General features: G+C 39.6%; 2 protein-coding genes across 3 annotated transcripts; both read left to right on the forward strand.

Moving 5' to 3' along the window:
- On the forward strand, positions 1-7,708 carry cdc25b (cell division cycle 25B). Its single transcript, XM_047346173.1, has 15 exons — positions 1-547; positions 660-742; positions 902-950; positions 2,697-2,738; positions 3,150-3,183; positions 3,496-3,630; positions 3,914-4,033; positions 4,129-4,260; positions 4,380-4,457; positions 4,547-4,735; positions 5,492-5,596; positions 5,680-5,742; positions 5,831-5,929; positions 6,279-6,524; positions 6,719-7,708. Exons 1-15 carry the CDS (start codon positions 366-368, stop codon positions 6,857-6,859), a joined length of 1,698 nt encoding a protein of 565 aa, XP_047202129.1. The 5' UTR covers positions 1-365; the 3' UTR covers positions 6,860-7,708.
- Positions 7,709-14,250: 6,542 nt separating this feature from the next.
- On the forward strand, positions 14,251-24,098 carry ap5s1 (adaptor related protein complex 5 subunit sigma 1). 2 transcript variants are annotated; one of them, XM_047393077.1, is made up of 3 exons: positions 14,251-14,538; positions 20,935-21,254; positions 23,178-23,314. In XM_047393077.1, exons 1-2 carry the CDS (start codon positions 14,357-14,359, stop codon positions 21,251-21,253), a joined length of 501 nt encoding a protein of 166 aa, XP_047249033.1. In that variant the 5' UTR covers positions 14,251-14,356; the 3' UTR covers position 21,254; positions 23,178-23,314. The 2 variants fall into 2 exon arrangements, with proteins under 2 accessions (XP_047249033.1, XP_047249032.1); XM_047393076.1 differs by having other exon boundaries at positions 14,253-14,538; positions 20,935-21,226; positions 23,178-24,098.
- Positions 24,099-26,367: the final 2,269 nt, after the last annotated feature.

Raw genomic sequence — 26,367 nt, forward strand, 5'->3', positions numbered from 1 at the left:
CGTCTAGACTTCTATTTTGAACATAAATACGAGCAGCTTCCCAGTGTTTCTCAGAGACCAGGGGGGTTGTTACAGAGTTAGAGCTTTGTCCTACAGCTCTGTTGCACAGATAATAATTATGTGGCTCTAAACATTTTCATAAGACCGAATGAACGTTTTCTCCACGAGGAGCCACCGAGTCATTTACCACCGGTGTTTCGGAGACTTTGGAAATGTGTACTTAAATTGACGCTAGCTGGCTGGTTAGCTTCCGGGGAAGCGTGTAGGTTGATGTGTTTTGGTAATTGGCATCTTCTGGCTAAAAGCTTAGACTAAATTTACCGACAAACTGTCCAAGGATTTATCCGGGTTGCATAGCAGGAAAGATGGACCCCCGTTTCGGCAGTGAAAGTCCGCTTAGCGTCGATTATAGAAGCAGGCCCGATGGGATCCCCGGGCTTTCCTCGCTCACTCTGCCCAGGAATCTGTTCTCCCCCGGACCAGAGACTGTACTGTCCCCGCTCACCAATTTGGCTCTGGACATGAATAATTTAGCCGGGCTTGGAAGGTACTTCTATTTATGCTACATGATATTCGTTCTTGTTTGCGTTCACGTATATTTACGAAAATGAAAAAGTGCAAAATACGGATCTGTCTTTGTTTGAACTCCCCACTCTCAGCCAATGTGATACCCCGAAAAGGAGAAAGCAGCCCCCCCTGGAGAAGGTTCCTTCTTTTGCCTCAGACGTCTCATCTGATGCTGGTGAGCTCCAAATGAATCTGTTGTTTGTGCTTATTGATATTATTAGCCTTTTAGCCTCGGGACATAATGTCTATTCACCGCTGCTAATTTCACCCCTATACGTGCAGCTCTGTTCATGAGATTTGATTCATGCATAATTTGAGACTCTCATCTTCCCAGGCCTCGGGTTAGATCTTCCTAGTCCAGTGGATGGGGAAGTGGAAGACACGTAAGTTTTTCGGGTTTTTTTTTGTCTTCCTTCTGTCTTTTCTAATCGGCACTTTGCCCCCTGCCCCACTCTTCTCATCCCTCTAAAGCCCCTCTTCTCTAACCATGTGCTTGAGTTTAGCTGAGCCAAGCTTCGTTTTTCAACTATAGGATTATTGTTCTGCTTATTGGCTTCAAGATGACTCGTTCTCTCCTGCTTCCATTAATCTGATTACTGTATGAGCCATGTAAGAAAAACCTTTTCTGTTATTTTTAGAAATGCGCTGACCGGCCAGAGAACAACCAACAAAACAGCCAGTTTTCCATTGGGTCTGATTGGCAAGTCAAATACTGAAAGTCAATAATAATCCTATTGATTTTCATAAAAAAAAAAAAACTTTCATCATTTCTTTTGGTTAATAAATGCATCAACCAATGGCATGTGTTTCTATCCTTCTTTAGATGAAATTCATTAAAATGAGACAAAGGTGCTACAATAGTTAAAAGGGGGATAGCGGTAGCTAACATCCCCCCTTTAATGTGTTATTTTAGTGGTGAAAAAGTTGTTTCCCCTCAAAGAAACCCAGAAATCTGTATAAACCAGGCAAAGCCTGATGGGTGTATCTCTTATTTTAGCCTTGTACCGACTAGGATTTCATGGCCAATACCAATTTTTGGTTTTCTTTAGAGGTAGAGCTCCCGGTTTCACTTTTGATCAATTTTTAAAAATGTTTTTAAATGAATATAACTCATAAAATGAGTTATATTCATTTGCAGGTTGTATGATGGTAGTACTTTTAAATTCAACAGAAAATGAAGGAATAAGAATATTTTTACCATTTCCACAGCAAAGTGTCTCTAGCAGATTTTAATTCAACTCTTAAGTGTGTTAGAGCACATGCTATTTTAAAACGATGGGAGTTTGAAGTTTTTATATTTATACATGGATATATATATATCACCATATTTAGATTGAATTAACAGTTCTGTCAAAAAGCCTTAAATACATAAACCACATGCAGCTTTCTCTGACACCTATAGCTGAACTGAACATTATCTCGACCAGTTGCTTGGTCTTGGGTGGCCTCCTAACTCAGTCTGGGACATCTGCTGTCTCTGATGGAAGTGCCTTTACAGCAACACTGGGTGCTAAAGGGCTCATTGACCTCCTTTCACAGCTGTTTGGTTGCTAGGACGTTTCCAGGTTTGTGGAGGATGTTCTCTGCTCTTAGGTTAGATGATTCCCATCCCTATTGAGTTTTGGCACACTCTTCCTAAGCAGTGGTGTTTCAACAAGGGAATAGAAGGACAAAGGGGGGTCTGATTTTGCATCCGGGCAATAGAAATGACGGCACCCCTATAGAACAATTGCTTTCTCATCTTCTAGACTTCAGTGAATAGGACATGCCCCCCCCCCATCAACAAACAAAGAGCTCCTCCAGCTAAGGACTTAGCAGCGTTGGCTCCGGCAGGCAGCTGGTAGATTTGCTGATCTCTGCATTACTTCTGTCTCCCTTCCCCCTCTAAGCTGCACACTGGGCTCTCAGCTCCACCTGTTTAGCATACAGGTGGGCAGAGTACCATTTCTTGCCTCTTTAATTCAGCCAACTTCCTCAAAATCAAACCCTTCAGCCTTTCCAGAGGCTGAACAGGCCTTGTAACGCCCTGTGTTGCCATTGACAATAACCAAAATTAGTTGCTATTCGATGTCAATCACTGCAGAGACTCTTGTTGAACAGTCTTGACCATTTTCTTTGTTTTGTTACAGATTTGAAAAAGCCATTCAGCAGTCACGGCGAGTTGTTAACGAGTAAGTTTCTTTCGATCATAAAATTAGTTGCTGTTTCATTGCTTTTTTTTAGTTTTTTTTTTTGAGGGGATTAGTTTACAGCTGTGGTTCTAATAGCTGGGCCTTCTCCAGGTCCACAAAACACATGTGGACCGGTTGGGTAAACTCTCATTAACCCTGGAGCACCCTGTAGAGGGTGCAGAGCTGGTCCAGTGTTCCACGGCCCGGGACGAAAACCACACTGCTCCTCCTGAAGCCGAGGTTCAACTCTCAGCCGGGCTGTCCTCTCCAATACCCTGGCATAGGCCTTACCAGGGAAGCTGTGGAGTGGGACCACCTTGAATAGTCGACAGATTATTCGATTAGCAAAATAATCATTAGTTGCAGCCCTATATTAATTGAAATCCTTTCCTTTTCCCTTTTTGATTATAGGAAGATGCCAATTCGAAGAATCAACTCATTGCCAGTATGTAGTGTTGTGTGTTTTTTCCTTCCTTTGTGATTTTCTATGCAGTCATGCTTGTTGTTTTTTGCATTTGTTGTAATCTTCACTAGCATTCAGGATAGTGATTAATGCTAGATGGTTGCTCATGTTATGACTACTTTGGCTCTTGCATCTCTGTTAAGTGAAATTTTAATTTCTAATAAAACTGAAATTTATACGTCTATAGAAGATGAAATGAAATTAAAATGTCAACAGAGGAGCAGAAAACAGGTCATTAAAAAGAGCTTTTCCGCTACTGGTTAGCTAACTGGTTCTCTGTTGACCCCGCCTCAGCCCCAGCTCCAGGGTTTTAGTCCGGCCTTTAAAGGACAGGAGACGGATTCCAACCGATATGGGATATTCGGCCAGCAACCTCCATTAATGAACCGCTCCATCTCTCAACACCACAACAAGGAGAACCTTCCAGAGGTCAGTGGGTCAGGCATTTGTTGCCATAAACATCTACAGATTGTCTAACATGAAAAGATTAGCTGTTACCACGGTGAAAGCATTGCATCTTTCAGGTTAAATGTGATTTCATTTCATTTAGAATCCCTAGTCATTGTTTAAATCTTCTCTGCCTCGGGTGTTTTTAATCTAGATAAACGCAATAACATATAGGCTTTCGGAAGAAACACATGGACATCTGAAGAAACATTGTTACTAGAATTCACTTTTCTACAACAGGTGTCTTTTTGTAATGCTTTCTCAGGACTTCTTTGAATTCAAGAAACCATCCAAGCCCGCGTCACGGTGTCGCGTGCACTCCTTCAACGGTGGACATTCAAAGGACGCCTTCGCTGCCCGTCCCAGCTCAGCTCCAGCTCTCATGGTGAAAAAGCGTGTGAAGGACCTGTCCATGTTTGCTCAGAAGGTTGTGAGTTGGTTTTATTAAGAGACTGAATGTTGTTGGGGGTTTTTGTGCAGCTCTCCTCACCTCCGGCCCATAGGCTTCAATATGACTCGAGCCCTGTGTTTTTGAGGCGCTCCTCTCTCACCTCCTCTCTGAACGACGACGAAGACGATGGCTTTTTGGATGTACTTGATGACAACATGGAGGTAGGATGCTCTCACTGAACAAACAATGAATTTAGAATGGGAGATTTCTGCCTTTTTATAAATGTTTCAGTAAAGTAGTTTCTTGATTTAATATATATTTTATTAACTATTTTTTGCAGGATGACTCTGGTATGCCAACAGGAATGGCCAGCTTGCTCACTGCGCCACTTATGGCTGACAATACAGGAGAGGACTCTGTAAGTTTCTCATTAAACTACACACTAGTCTCAGTTAACAGGCATATAAAAGTGAGAATGGTATTCATAAATTGGCTATTGATCTTTAGCCCATTGTCCGGTGTCGGCCACGGAACCTGTTCCGCTCGCCTTCCATGCCCAGTCCAGTGTCCCGTCCCTCTGCGAAGCGTCCCGACTGCCCTGCAGATGAAAACACCCCTGTGAGGGTGAAGAGACGGCGGAGTGTTGCAGGAACACAGGTCATCAACCAGGACCAAAATCCAGAATCTCCAAGAATGGTGAGTCTCTGTACCTGAAGGAGGAAAGTGCACATCTAATTTTTTTTTTTTACATCTTTATAAACATTGACGCAAAGCAAACATTCAAATGGCTTGCATAATTTCCCAATCCCCACCATGCCAAAACGTTCTTCATCTTCAACCAAGTCTGAGTATTAGCCATCCATTAGAAGCTAGACCATTAATGATGCAGTTTTTTTTTTTTTTTCTTCTATCTTGTTCAGTCAGATTTAAAACATTGTAAAGTCTGTTGTTTGCAACTAGCTTTTTAAGCCTTATATTTTTCTTGTAGATTTTTAACTGCCGTCTAAAGTTTATCTGTATTTAAAGAAAATAAGTAAATCTGACCAGATTTTTTTCCTGACATGTCTGGATTGTGAATTTGTACGATCTCACTGGCCTCTCACCAATCAGGGCCGCTTGAGCTGGAAATCCTCTAATTATGGTCATCAGTCAACTCTTGGAGTTGTCTCTATAAGCTGTTGCTTGTTGTGATTCAAGGTTGGTGATAAAATCAGCATCAAGGTTCTGTTAACTCCATACTTGATTATATTAAGTTATCTTTTATTGTCCAACTGGATACATTTGAAAGTGGAGTTTAAAAAGATTGGATTCTTATTATTTAGGTTCATCTACAAGATGAATTTGGAATTTCTGAAAAGGGGCCTGGTTCTTGTTGCTGGTGTGATGGGCAGTTTTAAGATGCATCCTTGGTTCCCCAGCTACCATCATAATCCTTTTCTACTCTACTTCCAGAGTTATTCACTGCTCCAGAGGTCCAAGTCCTTCTGTCACACAGAGATTGAAAAGTTGCTGGACAAGGCGGATGGCTCTAATGAGCTGATAGGAGACTTCACTAAGGTTAGAAAGCCCCTCGGCTGTGTTTGTTACTTAAATAAAGGAAATGGCTTTTCCAATCGATTACTTTTTTTGGTCTCTTTCAGCCTTTCATACTACCAACTGTGGAGGGAAAACATCAAGACCTCAAGTACATTACCTCAGATATGGTTTGTGCACTCATCTCTGCCAAAAATGTCCATGAGCTCATCACATGTATCAGATATTATCTGACTTTATTGTTCTGTTGGTGTTCAGATGGTAGCGGCTCTCTCTGGCCAGTTTGAACACCTGGTGGATCAGATCATCATCATAGACTGTCGCTACCCCTACGAGTTTGAAGGCGGACACATCAAAGTAAGTCACCATACACCAGCCAGTTCGTATTATCAGAATCAGAAAAGCTTTATTGCCAAGTACGTTTTTGGACATACAAGGAATTTGTTTTGGCGTAGTCGGTGCAATACAATACAAATTAAACAGTATAAACATATCTACAATATAATATAAATGTATGTGCACAGGTTTAAGTGAGTGAGAACATATCACAGAACATCGGTACGTAGGGATCATCTACAACAGTGACTACACCAGTTAGTTTAACAGGAATAGTCTTGCTTCAGGATTAGTCAAATGGATTTTTAGGAAAATCCAAACGCCTAAAGATCACTTATTCGAGGCTGGGTTTTTTTTTTTTTTGCCTCAGGGAGCTCGAAACCTGCACCAAGAAGACCAAGTGGAGGATTTCCTCCTCAATACCCCCATCATCCCGTCCTGCCCTGAGAAGCGAGTTGTCATCATCTTCCACTGCGAGTTCTCATCGGAGCGTGGCCCTCGAATGTGCCGCTTCGTCAGGGAGCGGGACCGCGCCATGAACGAGTATCCCAAACTCCACTACCCCGAACTTTACATTCTCAAGGGAGGATACAAAGACTTTTTCCCTTATTTCCAGGTTGGTTTCAAATATCCCTTACGCTGACATGCAGTTCTGCTATGCAAACATTTACTCATTTATCGTTTTGAGACTAAATTGGTTCACAAGTTCAGGCATCCACACTCAGTTCCAGATCAGAAGTTCGGACTATGTCCCATTGTCACAAAGGTGTGTGTGTTTGTCCTCTAAAGGCCTCTTGTTGTCCTGCACAGACCCAGTGTGAGCCTCAGTCCTACCGGCCAATGCACCACGAAGACTTTAAGGAGGACCTGAGGAAATTCCGCCTGAAAAGTCGCACCTGGGCCGGAGAGCGAAGCAAGCGAGACATGTACAGCCGACTGAAGAAGCTGTGAACACGGCCTCGTCCTCCTATCTTGCCTCCCTATGAATATATTTGGCAGGACCTCCTTTTGGACCCCAAGGCCCAGCAACCGGAAATGACTTTTGGGATTTCACCAGCAGAAAAGGGCTTTCTCTAAATTGTGTTAGTGTATTTATGCAAAAATTCCAGGTGAGGGAAGACTTGGTGAGAAAGAATCCTCCTAAACAGAATGCTGAGGTTCTGCAAAGTGATTGTGTTTTAACAAAACCCCTTGGACCTATTGCTCATTTTTATAAGTGTGTTTTTAATTTTTTTCTGATTGTTCTGGAAGCACAAATCAGTAACAGAATGCAATAATACAACTGAACCAAAATGCAAAATCAGAAGTTTTTTCTCATTTTAAATTTGATTCAAGCACTTAATTTTAACACAGTGAGGTGCTTTTTTATACTGCTTTGGTCTAGTTTTTATTTGACTGGTTTGGCCCTCATTTAGACATTATCCTTGTAATACTTTGTCCAGCATTTCCAAAAAATTCTAATTGGATATTTTGATGGCATGTAAATAGATGAAGTCAGACATTTTCTTTTCTCTCCTTCCTGATCACTTGCAATACTTGTTCATTTTCTCAGTGAAATACCAAAGCACACCAAGCTACTTGTTAACTTTGCAGTTCAGGTTTTATTTTTCCATATGCTATGCTGCAGGTCAGCAGGAGTGAAAAGATTTTGGATGTTGCATCTTTTTCTTTGCCTTTATTCCTTAATTTTCAAAGTTAAAACAGCTTGGCCTGTTTCTGAGTTTATCAGCAGCGTGGTTTCGGGATTTTGGGACAGGGTTGTGGGGGAGCTGCTGAAATAAAGATCCAAAAGTACATTCAGATGGTTTGTATCGTAGCCTCTTTCTGTTAAATGCAGGACTTGGTATTAACAGTGCTGGTTAGAAGGTCTCAACATTCAACAGAAGTTTGATGATTTTTGGCATTGATTTGCATTACGTTTTTCAGGATGGAGTTATTTGGCCAAATGATATGGTGTACAAGTTTAAATATTTATTTTACAAGTCGGGTTCAACTCACCCTCTTTTTCATTCCCAGCAGTTGCCATGGTTTCCCTTTCTATTTCCGCTTTGTACCTATGAACTTGAAGAATTGGGAATTAGGATCTTGATTATGGGAAGAAATCAAAAATACGTCAGGTCTTTGTGTTAAACTCATTCCATTCATTTTGCTTCTGATGCTAGTTTAGACATGTTGACTTATGTCCCCTGATCAAACCAGAATAACTGACCTATGCTGATAGATATTTATGGGAGTCATATAATCACATTTCATTCCAACAGACTTTGAATAGGTTATATAAAACTATAAATGGATGGTTGTTGACATGAATGAAGGTTGGTACAAAATTTTATACCTGGGGAAAATCTTGTAGATGAGACCAAATGGTTCAATCTCAGCATTAGTCGTGTTAGCGACCGCAAACTGCAGTTGAACTGTTGTGGAGGAGAGTTTGGATCGGATGGTTACAATTTGGACATGCTGGGATGTTCGAACGAGAGAATATGCTCAAACATCAAATTTGGTTTTGAAATGGCCCTGACTGCAACTGGCAGAAACCCATCCAGTCTAAATGGGTTATAACTTATCTGGTTGGAGGATGTTTTTCTGCAACCTTTATCCAAATAAACGTGAGTCATGACTCGTTTTGAGCCGATTTGGATTAAGAAAATAATATATTGAAACTTTTGCGACTGATTCTTCTTAAAGATAACCAGAATTATTTGTTATACTCTGGGGAAAAAACTGTTCAAATTCATAATTAAAAACCTAAAATGTAGGATATTGATACTCTCAAATGAGTGTAAACTTCTGACCCGAAATGTAAAAAATACATCAGTGAGCTTATTAAACTAGTGTGAACACTGGAGCCTGACCTTCAGTTTTTGTTGCTGCGTCTCAGAGCATCCCAGTTGAATGTTAAAATTTTGAGACTTTAAGGAAAGTCTATTTCTTTTAGAAAATATTTTTCTATAAGCTGAAAAAAACTACTGTCTTAGTTCAGATGTTAGTTACTTTGAGGTTTTTTCTCAACATCCACTTATCCAGACAGCTTGATAAACCTGCTGAATAGGCCTTCATTATGTGGAGAAACTCACATCTGCTCTTTTGTTTGCTCTTCTTCTCTGCTTGGTGGGCCTCTGGTTTTCCTGCACACAGAGTTGCTCCTATTTTTTTTTAAACTCTCCCTCCAGCAGTGTGTAGGGAGTGGCCTCTTTGTTACAACACGTGTCCTCCCCCCCCCCCCAACACACACTCACGTGTCCTCCTCCCCCCCAACACACACATTCTTCTGGAGGCAGAGCCCAGCAGCATGCCTTGACAAAGAGTTTCATTCCAAGCCGCCTCATGTTGTCAGAAACGTGACCAGTCTTAAACATCGGGGTTAGAAAAGCTCAAATTTGACTCCTGCAGTTTAATCATTTTAATAAAATTGTCTAACCAGGAAAACACACATTACAAGCAAAAAGTTTTATAACATTAAAATACATAAAGATAAATCAACATAATACATAGACATATGTCTAACCTAGAAGTAGCAGTTGCAGCATTTAGTTAAGGAAGTCCTTAAAGGAACTTCTAACAGATAAAAATCCAAAAGCTCAGTGGAGGATTATTTCATGATCAAGGAGCAGTTTTAGCAAATTCAGAAAACATTCTGGCTTCTCTAAAGAGAAGGCTACTCTAGGATCAGTACAGCTCTAGACATAAAAACAACTCAGTGTTATCTGATTAGGTTTGGTGAGTTGTAGCTTGACTGCATGCATTTCATAACTATCTTCATATCAGACATGGCAGAGCCCATTTATATTGGTTGTTTAACTGGCATGGACCCAGTTTAAAAGTAGAGTCCAAACATTTTTGATTGTTTAAGTTTGGGCTATCCCAGAAGCGTATTGTTAGGCTGCTTTATCTATTCCAAGACGTTCTGGAGTGTGTTTTGGATCATTTGTCCTCCTTCCTTCAATCAATCATGTGACCGTACCTATGGTAGCAAAACAGACGCACAGCAGGATACTATCCCCACCATGCTTCGTAGCACGAAGCATGGTGGTGAAGGGATTCTTGGGTTTGGAAGCTTCAATCTTGATTCTAAAACCCTCCATATTTGTCTGAGCATAACATTCTTCTCCATAAAAACAACAAAAAGAAGACTTGTGGGCAGCTGCAATTCTCAGTTGAGTTTAAAGGTGAGCTCTCACTGTGGTCACAAAACTTTAGAAATGGTTTAACCATTTCCAGACTGATAGACAACAATGACTTGATGTCAGTGTTTCTCATCTGTTATTGTTTGTTCAGATCAGGTTCTGATGTGCTACTTCATAGGACATATTAGCCTACTTCAAGTTGCCAGACAGGTTCTAATCAATTGATTCTGTAGAAGTACATAAGTACTTATGACAGGAGCTACTCGTGTTGGCTCCAGCTCTCCTTTACAGATGCAGCCCCAATTCCAATGAAGTTGGGACAGAATAAAACAGAATACAATGATTTGCAAATCCTGTTCAACCTACATGCAATTGAATACACTATAAAGACAAGATATGTAATGTTCAAACTGATAAATGTTATAGTTTAGTTTTTTAGCAAATGTTTGCTCATTTTGAATTTGATGAATGCAACACATTCCAAAAAAAGTTTGGACAGGGGCAACAAAAGACTTGTTGATGAATTCTCAAAAAACACCAAATAGTCCAACAGTTTAAGAAAGTTTCTCAACGTACAATTGCAAGAAATATAGGGATTTCATCATCTACAGTCCATAATATCACCAAAAGATTTAGAGAATGTGGAGAAATCTCGTTATCTTCAATCCCTCAGGAGGCACTGCATTAAAAACCGACATTCTGTTGTAGATACAACCATGTGGGCTCAGAAACACTTCAGAAAACTAGTGTCAGTTAACACAATCTCTACATCTATAAGTGCAAGATAAAACTCTACCATGCAAACTGAAACATATATATCTACAACACCCAGAAACACTGCCAGCTTCTCTGGGGTGGAGCTCGTCTGAGATGGATTGACCCAGAGAGTAAAAGAGTCTGACGAGTCCACATTTAAAATTGTTTTTTGGATTCACGGACGTCGTGTCCTCTGGGTCGAAGAGGAAAGGGACTATCTGGATTATTATCAGGGTGAAGTTCAAAAGCCAGCATCTTTGATGGTATTGAGGTATGTTAGTACCCATGGCATCATGGGTAACTTGAACATCTGTGAAGGCATCATTATTGCTGAAAGGTACATACAGGTTTTGGAGCAACATGTGTTTCCTCCAAGCCAACGTCCTGGGACATCCCTGCTTATTTCAGCAAGACCAAAAAACAAAGTTTTTTAGTTTGAACATTAAATATCATGTTTTAGTAGTGTATTCAATAGCATGTAGGTTAATCAGGACTTGCCAATCATTGTATTCAGTTTTTATTTTCGTTTTACACAACATCCCAACTTCTTTGGAATTGGGGTTGTCCACATGTGTACAGTACCTCCACTTTGAGGTTCTGCAGGCAACTGTGAGATGATAAAAGCTGAACCGGGCACAAAAATCTCCAGCCTAGCTGTCACCTGTACACACTAGGTTGGTTAGGTTAGCTGTCTACAGGCGTTGACAGTAAACTGCCAAACCAGCCTGTAAATCAAGAAGCCTTGCAACCCGTCAAGCGAAGCATGCAGCACAGTGCAGTTGTAAAGCATGGGTGGGGCTCGTAGGCGTGTAGGAGTAACCTTTGCTTCTAAGAGGAACACGCGCTCTCTGCACATGGGCTCTTGTGCGATTGATTATATCTGAGGATGTTTTTATTTCACCCCGCTGAGAATGAACACAGCAGATCAAAAGATAATCTGTCCGCCTGTTGTGTTGTTTTTAAGCTTCCTTTATTTTAAACTCATGGGCCTCCTCCCCATTGGTTCGCAGAACTGGCCGGTGGCCCCCTCCTTCACCCACATCCTGTTGTTCTTCTTATTCAGCTGGCATGTTTCATCACAAGGAAATGTGACTCAGTTCAAAACCCTGAAACTGAGGCTGAGCTTTTTTGTGGCGAGCCAGACACGAACTGCTGCACAGCTCTTATGCTTTGTTGCATCTGTGTCGATTAAACTCCATATTGAGAAGCTGAGCACGTCAAACAGCTGTTGCAGGGTCAGGTGGAGGGATTTGGCTTCACTTTCACATTGAATGTGCACGGAACAACATGGCTAATTATTACCTGCAACGATCTGTCACATTTTTTCCTTTTGCTGGGGAAAGCAATGTGAATGAACCAGTCTGGGTTAACCGTAATGTGTCACAGAGGTCCTTTTCACCCATTCATGTTCTGATGAAAAGCTTCATAAAAGCATCCTGAGCAGCTAATCATTTCCTGTCCATATAGTCTCAATCAAAGCAGAATGTATCAATTGAGACAATTATTAAGAATAGCATTTTGTTGGCCGCTGACCAGTTTCCCCTGTTACATGCTTTTTGATGACATGGCTTTTTAAAAGTGGCTCTTGTGAAAGAAGTCCCATTGGCTGTTTGCCACAAGCCTCAAGGGTAAATATGTGTAAGAATGTGTTTTAGTCCATTAAGACCAAAATGGAACTTTCTGGCCAACATGCAAAACAGAATGTGTGGCAGAAATTAACACTGCACATAACACCGAACACAGTATCCTCACTGTAAAACATAGTAGTGGCAGCATCATGCTTTGGGGGTTGCTTTTCTACAGCAGTGATTGGAAGGCTTCCTAGACATGGCCATACACCAAGACTGACAGGTCTGGCAAGAGGATCTTCAATCGGAGAAGCAGACATGAGGTCCATTGTAAATCTGGAGGAGCTGCAGAGATCCTCAGGTAAGAAAGAATGTGTTACCAGGAAAACTCTTAGTTGTGCGCTCTACAAATCTGTCGTTTATGGAAAAGTGGAAGAACAATACAATTTCTGTAAGAACGTCATAGATAGTTCTGTTAGCATTTTGCCCTAAACCATGTAAGGAACACATGAAACAGGTGGAAGAAGGTGTTCTGCTCATAGGAGACCAACATTTTACTTTTTGACCTCAGTGAAACACTTTTCATCACCCTGAACACACCATCTCTATAGTGAAACATGGTGGAGGTAGCATCATTCTGTGGGAAGACCATTGTTCAGTCGAGGGAGGGAAATTGGACAGAGCTGAGGGGGAGATGGAGAGAGATAAATGATGGGCATCCATGGAAAAAAATCTGTTATAGCCTTCAAAATTTGAGACTGGGACTGAGTGTCTCTTTTCAGCAGGACAATGAGCCTAAACATGCATCCAGAGTTATAATAGAATGCTTTAGATGTAAGCAGAGTCATGTGTTAGAATGACCTAGTCAAAGCTCAGACCTAAATCCAACTGGGAATCTGTGGGAAGACTTGAAAATTGCATAAATGGCACACATTTCAGTCTCTAAGTGTGCAAACCTGTTCGAAACATACCCCAAAAGACTTACAGTTTGCAGCAAAGGTTGTTCTAAAATGTTTTAATAAAATGTAATATTTTAATTAGAAAAAAATGTAAATCAATTATTATTTTCCTTGCACTTCACAATTAAGCACTACCATGTGTTGGTCCGTCACATTAAATCTCTATAAAGTTTATTGCAGCCTATGATTAAAACGTGACAAAAACATGAACATATTCAAAGGGTATGAATGCTTTTGCAAGGCACTGTATCGCATTTTGTAAACAGCCAGACCAAAAATAATTACATTTCAAGGTCAGTCCCAGATATTAACGGGCAGGATATATAGTCTGTGGGTTAAAAGGAAAGAAGACGAGGAGATGACCATGAAGGAGGAATAAATATGTTCTTTCTTTTCTGGCTGTCACACCCCTAACATACAAACACACACACACATGAAATAAGCAGGGTCTCACAGGCTGAGGAAGCGTGACCAGCAGCAGCTGTTTGATAACCAGGTGCCTCTGTGTGTCTGCTGAGACACTCTCATCTCACTCAATATGTTTTCAGCCTCCTTCTGGCTCTCAGTGGTTCAGTGATCATATTAATTCCTTTTGAGTTTGTGTGTGGTGTGTGTGTGTGTGTATATATATATATATGCATGGACTGCCGCAGCCAAGCCTCCATATATCTATATATATCCATATATTTATATATATAGATATATATGTATACATATATATCTATATCTACATATATAGATATAGAAATATATCTATATCTATATATAGATATACATAGATATATAGGTATATCTATATAGATATACATATTTGTGTGTGTGTGTATATGTATAAAAACACGGCCTTATTGGTGCAATAGACATAACTAGAAAAAGTAGCTACAGCGCCCTCTGCTGCTTAAAAGATGACATTGCAACAAACCGGCCGAGAGTGGTCACCTGATCAACGCGGAAGTTAGGATCCCGCAGATGCTAAAGGGGGGTATAGCTCAGAGAAGCTGAGAGACGTGTCAGAGCCTTTTGAGTATATATAAGAATATGGTGCGGTGCTTTTTAATACACACTGTATGCCCAGTCAGTGTTCTGTCAGCCGGGGAATGTCGGGTACTTTACTCCCGGCTCTTTGGTCCAGATGAGGCGCTTCTGTCTGAGCGATACCGTGGGCTAAGCCCAGAGGAGAGGAGACTCCTGCAGAAGGAGAAGATTTCTGTGGTGGCCAGGTGAGCGCGCTGTGAATAGTTAGAGTTTTCAATATTAATCACAAAGCAGAGTGTCACTGTTAGTGAGGTAAAAACAAAATCAATTAAGTTTATATTCGTTATAGTCCTTAGAAAGAAAATGATGATTAGCCAAACTGGATTCAGCATACCTCTGAGAAAGGTAAAAACTTGATCCGTGCATCTCTACTTTAAATAATCCCATTTCACACATTCACTCTTTGGTACTCTTATTCACAAAAGGTGTGACGACATGTCACAATATTTCAACTCAGCAGTCTGTCAAAATGTGGCAGCAACTGGACGTCTAAGCTGTTACAGGTCCTTCTCAAAATATTAGCATATTGTGATAAAGTTAATTATTTTCCATAATGTCATGATGAAAATTTAACATTCATATATTTTAGATTCATTTCACACTAACTGAAATATTTCAGGTCTTTTATTGTCTTAATACGGATGATTTTGGCATACAGCTCATGAAAACCCAAAATTCCTATCTCACAAAATTAGCATATCATTAAAAGGGTCTCTAAACGAGCTATGAACCTAATCATCTGAATCAACGAGTTAACTCTAAACACCTGCAAAAGATTCCTGAGGCCTTTAAAACTCCCAGCCTGGTTTATCACTCAAAACCCCAATCATGGGTAAGACTGCCGACCTGACTGCTGTCCAGAAGGCCACTATTGACACCCTCAAGCAAGAGGGTAAGACACAGAAAGACATTTCTGAATGAATAGGCTGTTCCCAGAGTGCTGTATCAAGGCACCTCAGTGGGAAGTCTGTGGGAAGGAAAAAGTGTGGCAGAAAACGCTGCACAACGAGAAGAGGTGACCAGACCCTGAGGAAGATTGTGGAGAAGGGCCGATTCCAGACCTTGGGGAACCTGCGGAACCAGTGGACTGAGTCTGGAGTAGAAACATCCAGAGCCACCATGCACAGGCGTGTGCAGGAAATGGGCTACAGGTGCCGCATTCCCCAGGTCAAGCCACTTTTGAACCAGAAACAGCAGCAGAAGCGCCTGACCTGGGCTACAGAGAAGCAGCACTGGACTGTTGCTCAATGGTCCAAAGTACTTTTTTCGGGATGAAAGCAAATTCTGCATGTCATTCGGAAATCAAGGTGCCAGAGTCTGGAGGAAGACTGGGGAGAAGGAAATGCCAAAATGCCAGAAGTCCAGTGTCAAGTACCCACAGTCAGTGATGGTCTGGGGTGCCGTGTCAGCTGCTGGTGTTGGTCCACTGTGTTTTATCAAGGGCAGGGTCAATGCAGCTAGCTATCAGGAGATTTTGGAGCACTTCATGCTTCCATCTGCTGAAAAGCTTTATGGAGATGAAGATTTCATTTTTCAGCACGACCTGGCACCTGCTCACAGTGCCAAAACCACTGGTAAATGGTTTACTGACCATGGTATCACTGTGCTCAATTGGTCCTGCCAACTCTCCTGACCTGAACCCCATAGAGAATCTGTGGGATATTGTGAAGAGAACGTTGAGAGACTCAAGACCCAACACTCTGGATGAGCTAAAGGCTGCTATCGAAGCATCCTGGGCCTCCATAAGACCTCAGCAGTGCCACAGGCTGATTGCCTCCATGCCACGCCGCATTGAAGCAGTCATTTCTGCAAAAGGATTCCCGACCAAGTATTGAGTGCATAACTGTACATGATTATTTGAAAGTTGACGTTTTTTGTATTAAAAACACTTTTTTTTTATTGGTCAGATGAAATATGCTAATTTTGTGAGATAGGAATTTTGGGTTTTCATGAGCTGTATGCCAAAATCATCTGTATTAAGACAATAAAAGACCTGAAATATTTCAGTTAGTGTGCAATGAATCTAAAATATATGAATGTTAAATTTTCATCATGACATTATGGAAAATAATGAACTTTATCACAATATGCTAATATTTTGAGAAGGACCTGTATAATGAGGAGGTGTGTGCTGTTTGAGACTTTTATTTTGAAGTATAAAAGGAAGTAGTTCCTCAGTTGGTGTCCTGTGGTGTTGGCAGAGATTAATGAAAGAGTTCTGTTCGAAAAACATTGAATGAGCTCCCACCACTTTAAATTCAGGAATGAATTCATTACAGCCCTAATAATCATATAGGAGTCCACATGGGTATTCTATAGTAGCTCTTGCATGGATAGAAAAGTGTTGACAGTCCTATGAAGCTTGTATAAAGGCTCCATTTTATTTGGATACTGCTGTTTGATCAGCTGTTACTCTTTTAGTTTCCATTTAGATGATGGTTGACATGTATCTATAGTCCATTTTCGTGTCTGGTTTTCCTTTTTGAAATTATCAACACAGAAGTAATCCCTTATTCTCTCCACCAAACGTTTTTACATCCCAGCAGGGCTGTGCAATATCAGAAAACATTGCAGTGGCGATAACATTAGCAAATATTGCGATGAAAATATCAGTTGTGATATTTTCTCCTTTCCTCTCTTTCTCATCTGTGCTTCCATCTCTCTGCAACCTTTAGCATTCTTGGTGATGTCAGTTGTGTCTGGTCTGTACATCTGCTGCTGTGAGACTGTCCACCTGGCTAAATATTATATCAGCATGTAAAATGCAAGTTCATAACCCTTGGAAAATATTAGCCAACAAATATTGCCCTCCAAACAGTGATACAGAATATTGCACACACTAATATTGTGATAATCTATATTATGCAACTCTAAAACTAAGTTTTGGTTTTTTTTTTTTTTTACAAATATTCACTCATTTTGAATTTGTTCCAAAAAAGCCGGGACAGGGGCAACAAAAAACTGCGAAAGTTGAGGTTCCTGTTTGGAACCTTCCACAGGTCAACGGGTTAATTGAACAGGTAAGTGTCATGATTGGTTATAAAAGGAGCATCTTTAAACGGCTCAATCATTCAAAAGCAAGGATAGGGCGAGGTTCACCTCTTTGTGAAAAACAGCGTGAACAAATAGTCAAATAATTTTTAATTAACTATCCATGCAAGAGCGTAACTGCACTGTTTGGAGTGCAATCCCTTGCTGACGCACTGTCTGAACGTGTAACAGAAGCCCAATCATGAGACCTCTGCCTCCCTACCTTTCTTTTGCATCCTGCCTAGAGAGGCAATAAACAATCACCCAGAGATTAGAGTCAGCAGATCTGTTGAAAAAAGCTGAAAAAGGTTCAAAGTTTCCTGTTCATCAGACGCTTCAAATCAACAACTTCCACCATTTTCAGACTATTCAGACCATTTCAGTCAATGACATGTATTTTGATGTACTTCTTTAAGATGAATTAAAATCAGATAAAGTTTAGGAGCGTCAATGTAAATATTCTTGCATTTCCTGTTGGATTCAAAAACTACAGCACTGCCTGCTTCAAAGAACGTGCAGCACATCGTTCCCCTTTTCTGTGTGAAAGTCATTAAAAGGAAAAAAATGTGAACACTAGACTGGGCTGGCCAGACCTCAAAGAACACTAGTAATTGGTATCGGACAGGAAAAACCTGATCGGTGCATCTCTATTCCTACCCCAGTCCCTAGACTTTTTCTGTTTCCCGACTGATGTGATCTCTAAGCACAAATAAGGAAGCTGATAGCTGATTGCACTGAGTCAGCAATCCCTCATACTGAATATGTACATCATTATTTATGTAGCAGTGTTGTGCCTGCTGATGTTTTTTCTCCATCCTGATATTCCGAGGCACCTGTTTAAAAAAAGGCCTGCCCGGAATCAGCAAGGCTGGTGGAGACTGTCAGACTTCTCTGCATTTCCTCTCATTTGTTTCCAGGTGTAGAGAATGCTCACTGCAACTGGTGGAGGCCACTCTCATTACCCTCCTGCTACAACATGGCACCCTGCTTAAATTTAACAGCCTTCTAATGCGGCTGTCATCGTTTTCCCAGCACAGAGGAAGAGTTGTTGGCGGTCCCTTCGATTTGCTCATAAAATCTAGCGGAAACAAACAAATAGAACAACTAGTTTTGGTAATATAGCAATGGAAAATGATTTTCACAATTGCATTTTAACATTTATCTTTGTTCTCCAACAAAAATAATTGGAAGTTATTTTTGACATTTTAACCCAAAAAACGTAGCCCTCCAAAGGAAAAGCAAAATTTACTTTCATCGGAGAACATACAGGTCCTTCTCAAAATATTAGCATATTGTGATAAAGTTCATTATTTTCCATAATGTCATGATGAAAATTTAACATTCATATATTTTAGATTCATTGCACACTAACTGAAATATTTCAGGTCTTTTATTGTCTTAATACGGATGATTTTGGCATACAGCTCATGAAAACCCAAAATTCCTATCTCACAAAATTAGCATATCATTAAAAGGGTCTCTAAACGAGCTATGAACCTAATCATCTGAATCAACGAGTTAACTCTAAACACCTGCAAAGATTCCTGAGGCCTTTAAAACTCCCAGCCTGGTTCATCACTCAAAACCCCAGTTATGGGTAAGACTGCCGACCTGACTGCTGTCCAGAAGGCCACTATTGACACCCTCAAGCAAGAGGGTAAGACACAGAAAGACATTTCTGAACGAATAGGCTGTTCCCAGAGTGCTGTATCAAGGCACCTCAGTGGGAAGTCTGTGGGAAGGAAAAAGTGTGGCAGAAAACGCTGCACAACGAGAAGAGGTGACCGGACCCTGAGGAAGATTGTGGAGAAAGGCCGATTCCAGACCTTGGGGGACCTGCGGAAGCAGTGGACTGAGTCTGGAGTAGAAACATCCAGAGCCACCGTGCACAGGCGTGTGCAGGAAATGGGCTACAGGTGCCGCATTCCCCAGGTCAAGCCACTTTTGAACCAGAAACAGCGGCAGAAGCGCCTGACCTGGGCTACAGAGAAGCAGCACTGGACTGTTGCTCAGTGGTCCAAAGTACTTTTTTCGGATGAAAGCAAATTCTGCATGTCATTCAGAAATCAAGGTGCCAGAGTCTGGAGGAAGACTGGGGAGAAGGAAATGCCAAAATGCCTGAAGTCCAGTGTCAAGTACCCACAGTCAGTGATGGTCTGGGGTGCCGTGTCAGCTGCTGGTGTTGGTCCACTATGTTTTATCAAGGGCAGGGTCAATGCAGCTAGCTATCAGGAGATTTTGGAGCACTTCATGCTTCCATCTGCTGAAAAGCTTTATGGAGATGAAGATTTCATTTTTCAGCATGACCTGGCACCTGCTCACAGTGCCAAAACCACTGGTAAATGGTTTACTGACCATGGTATCACTGTGCTCAATTGGCCTGCCAACTCTCCTGACCTGAACCCCATAGAGAATCTGTGGGATATTGTGAAGAGAACGTTGAGAGACTCAAGACCCAACACTCTGGATGAGCTAAAGGCCGCTATCGAAGCATCCTGGGCCTCCATAAGACCTCAGCAGTGCCACAGAATGATTACCTCCATGCCACGCCGCATTGAAGCAGTCATTTCTGCAAAAGGATTCCCGACCAAGTATTGAGTGCATAACTGTACATGATTATTTGAAGGTTGACGTTTTTTGTATTAAAAACACTTTTCTTTTATTGGTCGGATGAAATATGCTAATTTTGTGAGATAGGAATTTTGGGTTTTCATGAGCTGTATGCCAAAATCATCCGTATGAAGACAATAAAGACCTGAAATATTTCAGTTAGTGTGCAATGAATCTAAAATATATGAATGTTAAATTTTCATCATGACATTATGGAAAATAATGAACTTTATCACAATATGCTAATATTTTGAGAAGGACCTGTAACTTTGGACCACTCAGCAGCAGCCCAGTCTTTTTCATCTTTAGCCCCGGCAAGACGCTCCTGGCGCTGTCTCTTGTTCAAGAGTGGCTTGACACAAGGAATGACAAATGAAACCCATGTCTTGCAAATGTCTCTCTGTGAACAACCAGCCTCTTTAGCAATGACCTTTTGTGTCTTGCCCTCCTTGGTCAAGGTGTCAGTGGTCGTCTTTTTGGACAACTGTCAAGTCAGCAGTCTTCCCCATGATTGTGTCGCCTACAGAACCCGACTGAGAGACCATTTAAAGGCCTTTGCAGGTGTTTTGAGTTAATTAGCTGATTAGAGTGTGGCACCAGGTGTCTTCAATCTGAGATACTGAATTTGGGGTTTTCATTAGTTGTCATGTATAATCATCAAAATTAAAAGAAATCGTCTGTGTGATGAAAGAATATAATATACAAGTTTCACCTTTTGAATGGAATTACTGAAATAAACACATTTTTTAATGATATTCTAATTTTATGACCAGCACTTGTATGTGGGAAAAGCTTTTGTTAGCTGTCCACTGGCCCCTATTGATATAGTGTTAAAGTTTGTAAGGAAAAGTATTGGGAGAAACATTTTATGACTTATTTTGAGCTGGAATTTTACCTTGATAATGTCTAACTGACTGACAGCTGATGCTTGTCTTACTAAGGCAGGTCCTGAGTGCCGTCTCTCTGTCCCGGGAGGCTTCAGGTCGGCAGCTGGTCGATGCGGTGCCTGGTGAGGAGGCACTTGTTCTACAGGATGCAGACAGTGGGGTGGTGCGTCTGAGAGCAGGTGACCCTTTTTCTGAGGAAATGAGCGTTCTGTGGCTGGGGGTCCAAAGTTTGGGCTTCACACTGGTCTGCGAGCCTCACGAGAATCTGCTGCTGGCCGAAGGAGTCTTGAGAAACCTGACCAGACACTGTTTGGAGAACCTTCACATGCTGGGGCAGAACAGTGAGGTGAGCAGATTGGGGGTCCAGGTTTAAGGTTAGTGCTAAAATTTATTTGTCAAAATTAGATTAGATGCAAATGTGGTCCTGCACAGAAAGTTCTGGAACGGATTCAATTCTTCAGTGTCTTCTTCAATGTTTAAACACAAGATCTTTCCTCAGCATAGCCTGCTGTTCATTGTGACATAAACATCTCTGCTGGCTCATTAAAATAGGAGAACATATGCATGTTTTATTACTCATCCTTAGTTATTAATGTGCGACTGCTGCATTATACATTTACAGCGCCTTGAAGTGTTCATATCGCTTAAACCTTCTAAAAGTTTGTTACGTTACAACCGAACATTTTCTGAGAGACCAACATAAAGGAGCGCAGAATTGTGAAACAGAGGGAAAACGCTGGTTGACTTCCAAAATGTTGTACAAAATACAAATTTGCAAACTAAAAAACACAAATCTGCTTATGGACAATGATTAATATTCTGAATCAATACTTTGTAGAACCCCCTTTTTCCATCAACTTAAGCTGCAAAACCTTTTCAGTATTAGCTGAAGCTCAGTTAGACTGGATACAGAGTCTCTGTGAAAATCAATTATCAAGTCTTGCCACAGATTTGTTCATGGATTTAGGTCTGGACTTTGACTGGACCATTCTAACAGATGAATATAGTTCGATCTAAACTATTCTACTGTAGCCCTGACTGTATGCTTATGGTCTTTGTCCTGCTGGAGGGTGAACCTCTACTGTAATCTTTTACAGCCTCCAACAGGTTTCCTTTCTGTTTTTAAGCTTCATTAGTCTTTCAATCAGCTCTCACCAGCTTTCTTGTCCCTGCTGAAGAAAAACATCTCCACAGCATGATGCTTCCACCACCATGTATCACGATGGGGGGTGATTTCACGGTGATGTGCAGTGGTCTCATCTGACTACCACATCTTTTTGCAGAATAGAACTTTCTTTTAACAATGGATTTCTTTTTGCCAGTCCTCCTCAAAGACCAGATTTGTGGAGTGCACAGCTATTGGTTGTCCTCTCAACAGATCATCCCACCTCAGTTGTGTATTTCTGCAGCACCTCCAGAGTTACCATAGGCTTCTTGACTGCTTCTCTGGGTAATACTTTTCAGTTTCAGTGGACAACCATGTGTTGGTAGGTTGGGCCATACTCTGCATGTTTGATGATGGACTGAGCAGAGCTAGGTGGGCGTTGAAAGCCTGGGATATTGTTTTATAAGATAACGCTGCTCTTACCCTCTCCATAACTTTCTCCTTGACCTGTCTGCTGTGTTCCTTTGTCTTTATGATGCTGCTTGTTCTCTAATGTTCAGCAGAGGCCTAAACAGGACAGCTGGATTTATACCCTGTTTACTAATTGGGTGGCTTCTTAGTAGCAGATTTGGTAAACCATGTGTCATTTTCCTAATGCACCACTCTGTATTGCTAGATCCTGGAGGGATCAGGAAGTGTGTGGTCTGTCTAGTGAACTAATGTCGATTTTGGCATTGGAATAAATAACTTACATTTCAAAGAATAAACTTGAAATTTTCTGGGCCATTCACACAGTTTTTAACACATTTCTTGAAACGTATAACATCTATAAAGAGAATGTAAATGCTCAAGAAAAGGCTATGTGAACTGAATGTAATGTCTGCTGTTTATTTGCTCAGATGAGCATAAAGTGTACAAAACTGCATTTAGCAACACTCTTGATCTTCCAGTTTCCAAATGTCCTTCCTTTTTAGAGTTTTAATCAGTTTTAACTGCTAACCTTTCCTCATGAGAACATTTTAACATTGATTTTGTTATTCTACCAGCTATTCTGTTATGTAAATAACTAATATATTCACAAGCAACAACTTGTATGAAGATAAACTGTCATTAAGCTTCCTCTAAAGTCCTTTTTTTTTTTTTTTACACGAAATCAGTTTAATTGGAACTATAATTAATGCTTTTCCTCCAGGTCCTGCTGAAGAGCAGCCGTATCGATGTTCTGCTCAGCTGCCTGCTACCTCATGGTCAGCTCCTCTTCCTCAACCACCGCTTTGCTCAGAGTCTGGAGAAGGAAGTAGCAGCTTACATGGCCAAATGAACCAGATGCCACAGCTGCAGCTTCCGAGAAGTCGACCGTCCCCTACAGTGGGACTTCCAGTTGGAGCTCAATAACTGCGAGCTTAAACCAAACCAGCGCTGTTGTTTACTTTAGGTGACATTTCTGCAAGAGAAGCAGACGGGCAGCCTGCTTGCTGCTGCTTCTGCTGTCGGAGATTGGAAGATGCGTAAACACACCAGTGGGAAATATCTCCCTGGGCCACTTGCAGCTTCACCGCTGGCTGTTTACTGTTTGGGAGGGTTCACAGTAAATGTGTTTGTCAAATTGAAGAGTGGAAAAGAAAAAAATGTTGCATATTAAAGAGTGCAGCTGAGGAGGCCAGTCAAAACTTGCTTACCAGAATCCAAATCTGCCATTTTCACCAAACTTGAAATGTGACGATGTGGCCTTCATGAAGCGGGTTTGACCTGATTCTGTGGATCTTTTGCTGCTGCTTCCAACTGTGAGAAAAGATAATCAGTTGGTGTGTTTGAGTTATTTTATATTAACAAATAAAGATTTTAAACATGATGGAAATAACACATTAAACTATCATTAATAAAATATGGGACAAAATAATGACAAGAACAGCAGCAGTACAAATATTATTGGAAAATCACTTTGAAATGTGCTGCTTATGTTGTAATTGTTGGACTGAAAGTGTTTAGTTTGTATAGTTGGACTTTCCTGAACTCAATTTTTATGCTGACATCCGTTGAGAGATCAAGTGGAGATTTAAGAGGGGTGATATTGTCATTTTTCCTGAATCCAAAATAAAGTAATTTTCTTGTATTTCCTGAGGCATGATGCTGTTTTTGCATCTCTGTCGGGGTGCAATATGAACATCTATTCTGTTTTGTTATACTTATTTAATCCTACTGAGATTAAATAAGTATAATGTGTACACATATATATATGTGTTGGTGCCAACACACAACCACACATTTATTGGACCTATTTAACTGTGTGTGTGTGTGTGTGTTTGTATGTATATATGTATGTATATATATATATATATGTATATATATATGTATATATATATATGTATATGTATATATATATATATATATATATATATATACATATACACTATATATATATACATATACACTATATATATATAGTGTATATATATATACATATATATATATATATATATATATATATATATATACATATACACTATATATATATACATATATATATATATATATACACATATATATATATATATGTATATATATATATATATATATACATATATATATATATATATATATATATATATACATATACACTATATATATATACATATATATATATATATATACACTATATATATATATATGTATATATATATAGTGTATATGTATATATATATATATATATATATATATATATATATGTATATATATATATATATATATATATATATATATATATATGTGTATATATACATATATATATATATATATACACACTATATATATATATATATGTGTATATATATATATACATATATATATATATATACATATATATATATATATATATATGTATATATATATAGTGTATATGTATATATATATATGTATATATATATGTATATATATATACACTATATATATATAGTGTATATGTATATATATATAGTGTATATGTATATATATAGTGTATATATATAGTGTATATGTATATATATATAGTGTATATGTATATATATATAGTGTATATATATTCATGTTGAGAAATAAACACCACTGTGTTCGTTTTGGGGATTTTTCTTCCTTAATCTTTTTGATGTTCTTCCTGAAAATTGATTTGTTGACCTGTAAATAAGCTAAGTGATAAAGTGGTCTGGACTGGTAAAGGCCTCATGCTTCTGGTGTTCTCGTGTTGATTCTGAAGGGATTAGTAGACAAACAAGGAGCCATTTTCTCTTGCATGAGTGGCCAACTTATATTATTTCAATCACAGCTGAAAATGCTTTTGGAATGTCATTCTTCCCTCAAAATAAAATAAACAATAACCCAGGATACCAAACTGCCTGAGCTATTTTACAAGAAAAAAAGGATCAAAACACATTAGACTCCAGATGTACAAAACTGGTAGAAGCACACTGCAAAAAAGGAAAATCTTACCAAGTATATTTTTCTAACTTTTAGTCAAAACCTCTCATCACACTTAATATAAATCAAAACCATCCACAGAGATACATTTAAGTGAGATATAACTTGTTTTGAGACAACGCATCTAGAAAATCTTGATAAGTGAAATAGTCTTGAAAATTGGTTTTGTGTTATTTCTTAAATGAAACAGGTTTTTTTTTTTACATTTCAGACGAGTTTGAAGTTCCTGTGAGGTTTGTAAAACATAAAGTCTTGTTTCAAGAAAAACAAATAACTTGAATTAAGACAAATCTGCTTTATTGATAACAACGATATCAACAACATGCCCAACTCACAGTGCATCACAAAACATTTTATAAGTGTAGCTATTTTTTATATATTTCTGTCAAACCAAACATACAAGTGATTTGGAAAAAAGACAGCTAAACTAATATTTCATTCTCAGTTCTGTTGCACTCTGGACAGATTCCAGCATATTATTCCAAAGGTAATGAGTACCAATACTGTTCTTTATTACAGTAATTGGCAGTGCTCTAAAACGTTGTTTGGTCCAAATACCCAGACTTGCCACTGAGTTAAGACTGACATTTGATGATAATGTGAGGTCATATTTCACTGCAATGTACTTGCTATTATTAAAATTCACATAAGAGTATGGTGTATAATCAATGTGCTTGTCTGCATCCATGAAAATATTGGCTTGAGCTAGGGAGGGAAAAATACTAAGATGAAAACAGGTTGGAGAAGGGTTATAATGCTGCAAATGCATTTCTTAATGCTAGCCAGGAATGCATACTTAAAGGTAATTTGTCTTAAAATGCAATGTTCAAATCTTAATTTAAGTTGGTTTTTAACCTGGATCCAGAGCATTGCCTTTTTACAACTATTAGTTTTACAACTAAGAATGAGTTAAATAAATTTTAAAACAAGAG

Source organism: Girardinichthys multiradiatus, chromosome 19, assembly GCF_021462225.1.
Source record: "Girardinichthys multiradiatus isolate DD_20200921_A chromosome 19, DD_fGirMul_XY1, whole genome shotgun sequence".
NCBI lineage: Eukaryota > Metazoa > Chordata > Actinopteri > Cyprinodontiformes > Goodeidae > Girardinichthys > Girardinichthys multiradiatus.

Bases quoted from the DNA above. Each gene is read 5' to 3' on its own strand.
- cdc25b (XM_047346173.1), top strand. From the start codon at position 366: ATGGACCCCCGTTTCGGCAGTGAAAGTCCGCTTAGCGTCGATTATAGA. The intron at 4,736-5,491 runs GTGAGTCTCTGT...CTCTACTTCCAG, and splicing joins ATCCAGAATCTCCAAGAATG to AGTTATTCACTGCTCCAGAG. The intron at 5,743-5,830 runs GTTTGTGCACTC...GTTGGTGTTCAG, and splicing joins AGTACATTACCTCAGATATG to ATGGTAGCGGCTCTCTCTGG.
- ap5s1 (XM_047393076.1), top strand. From the start codon at position 14,357: ATGGTGCGGTGCTTTTTAATACACACTGTATGCCCAGTCAGTGTTCTG. The intron at 14,539-20,934 runs GTGAGCGCGCTG...TGTCTTACTAAG, and splicing joins AAGATTTCTGTGGTGGCCAG to GCAGGTCCTGAGTGCCGTCT. The intron at 21,227-23,177 runs GTGAGCAGATTG...CTTTTCCTCCAG, and splicing joins TGCTGGGGCAGAACAGTGAG to GTCCTGCTGAAGAGCAGCCG.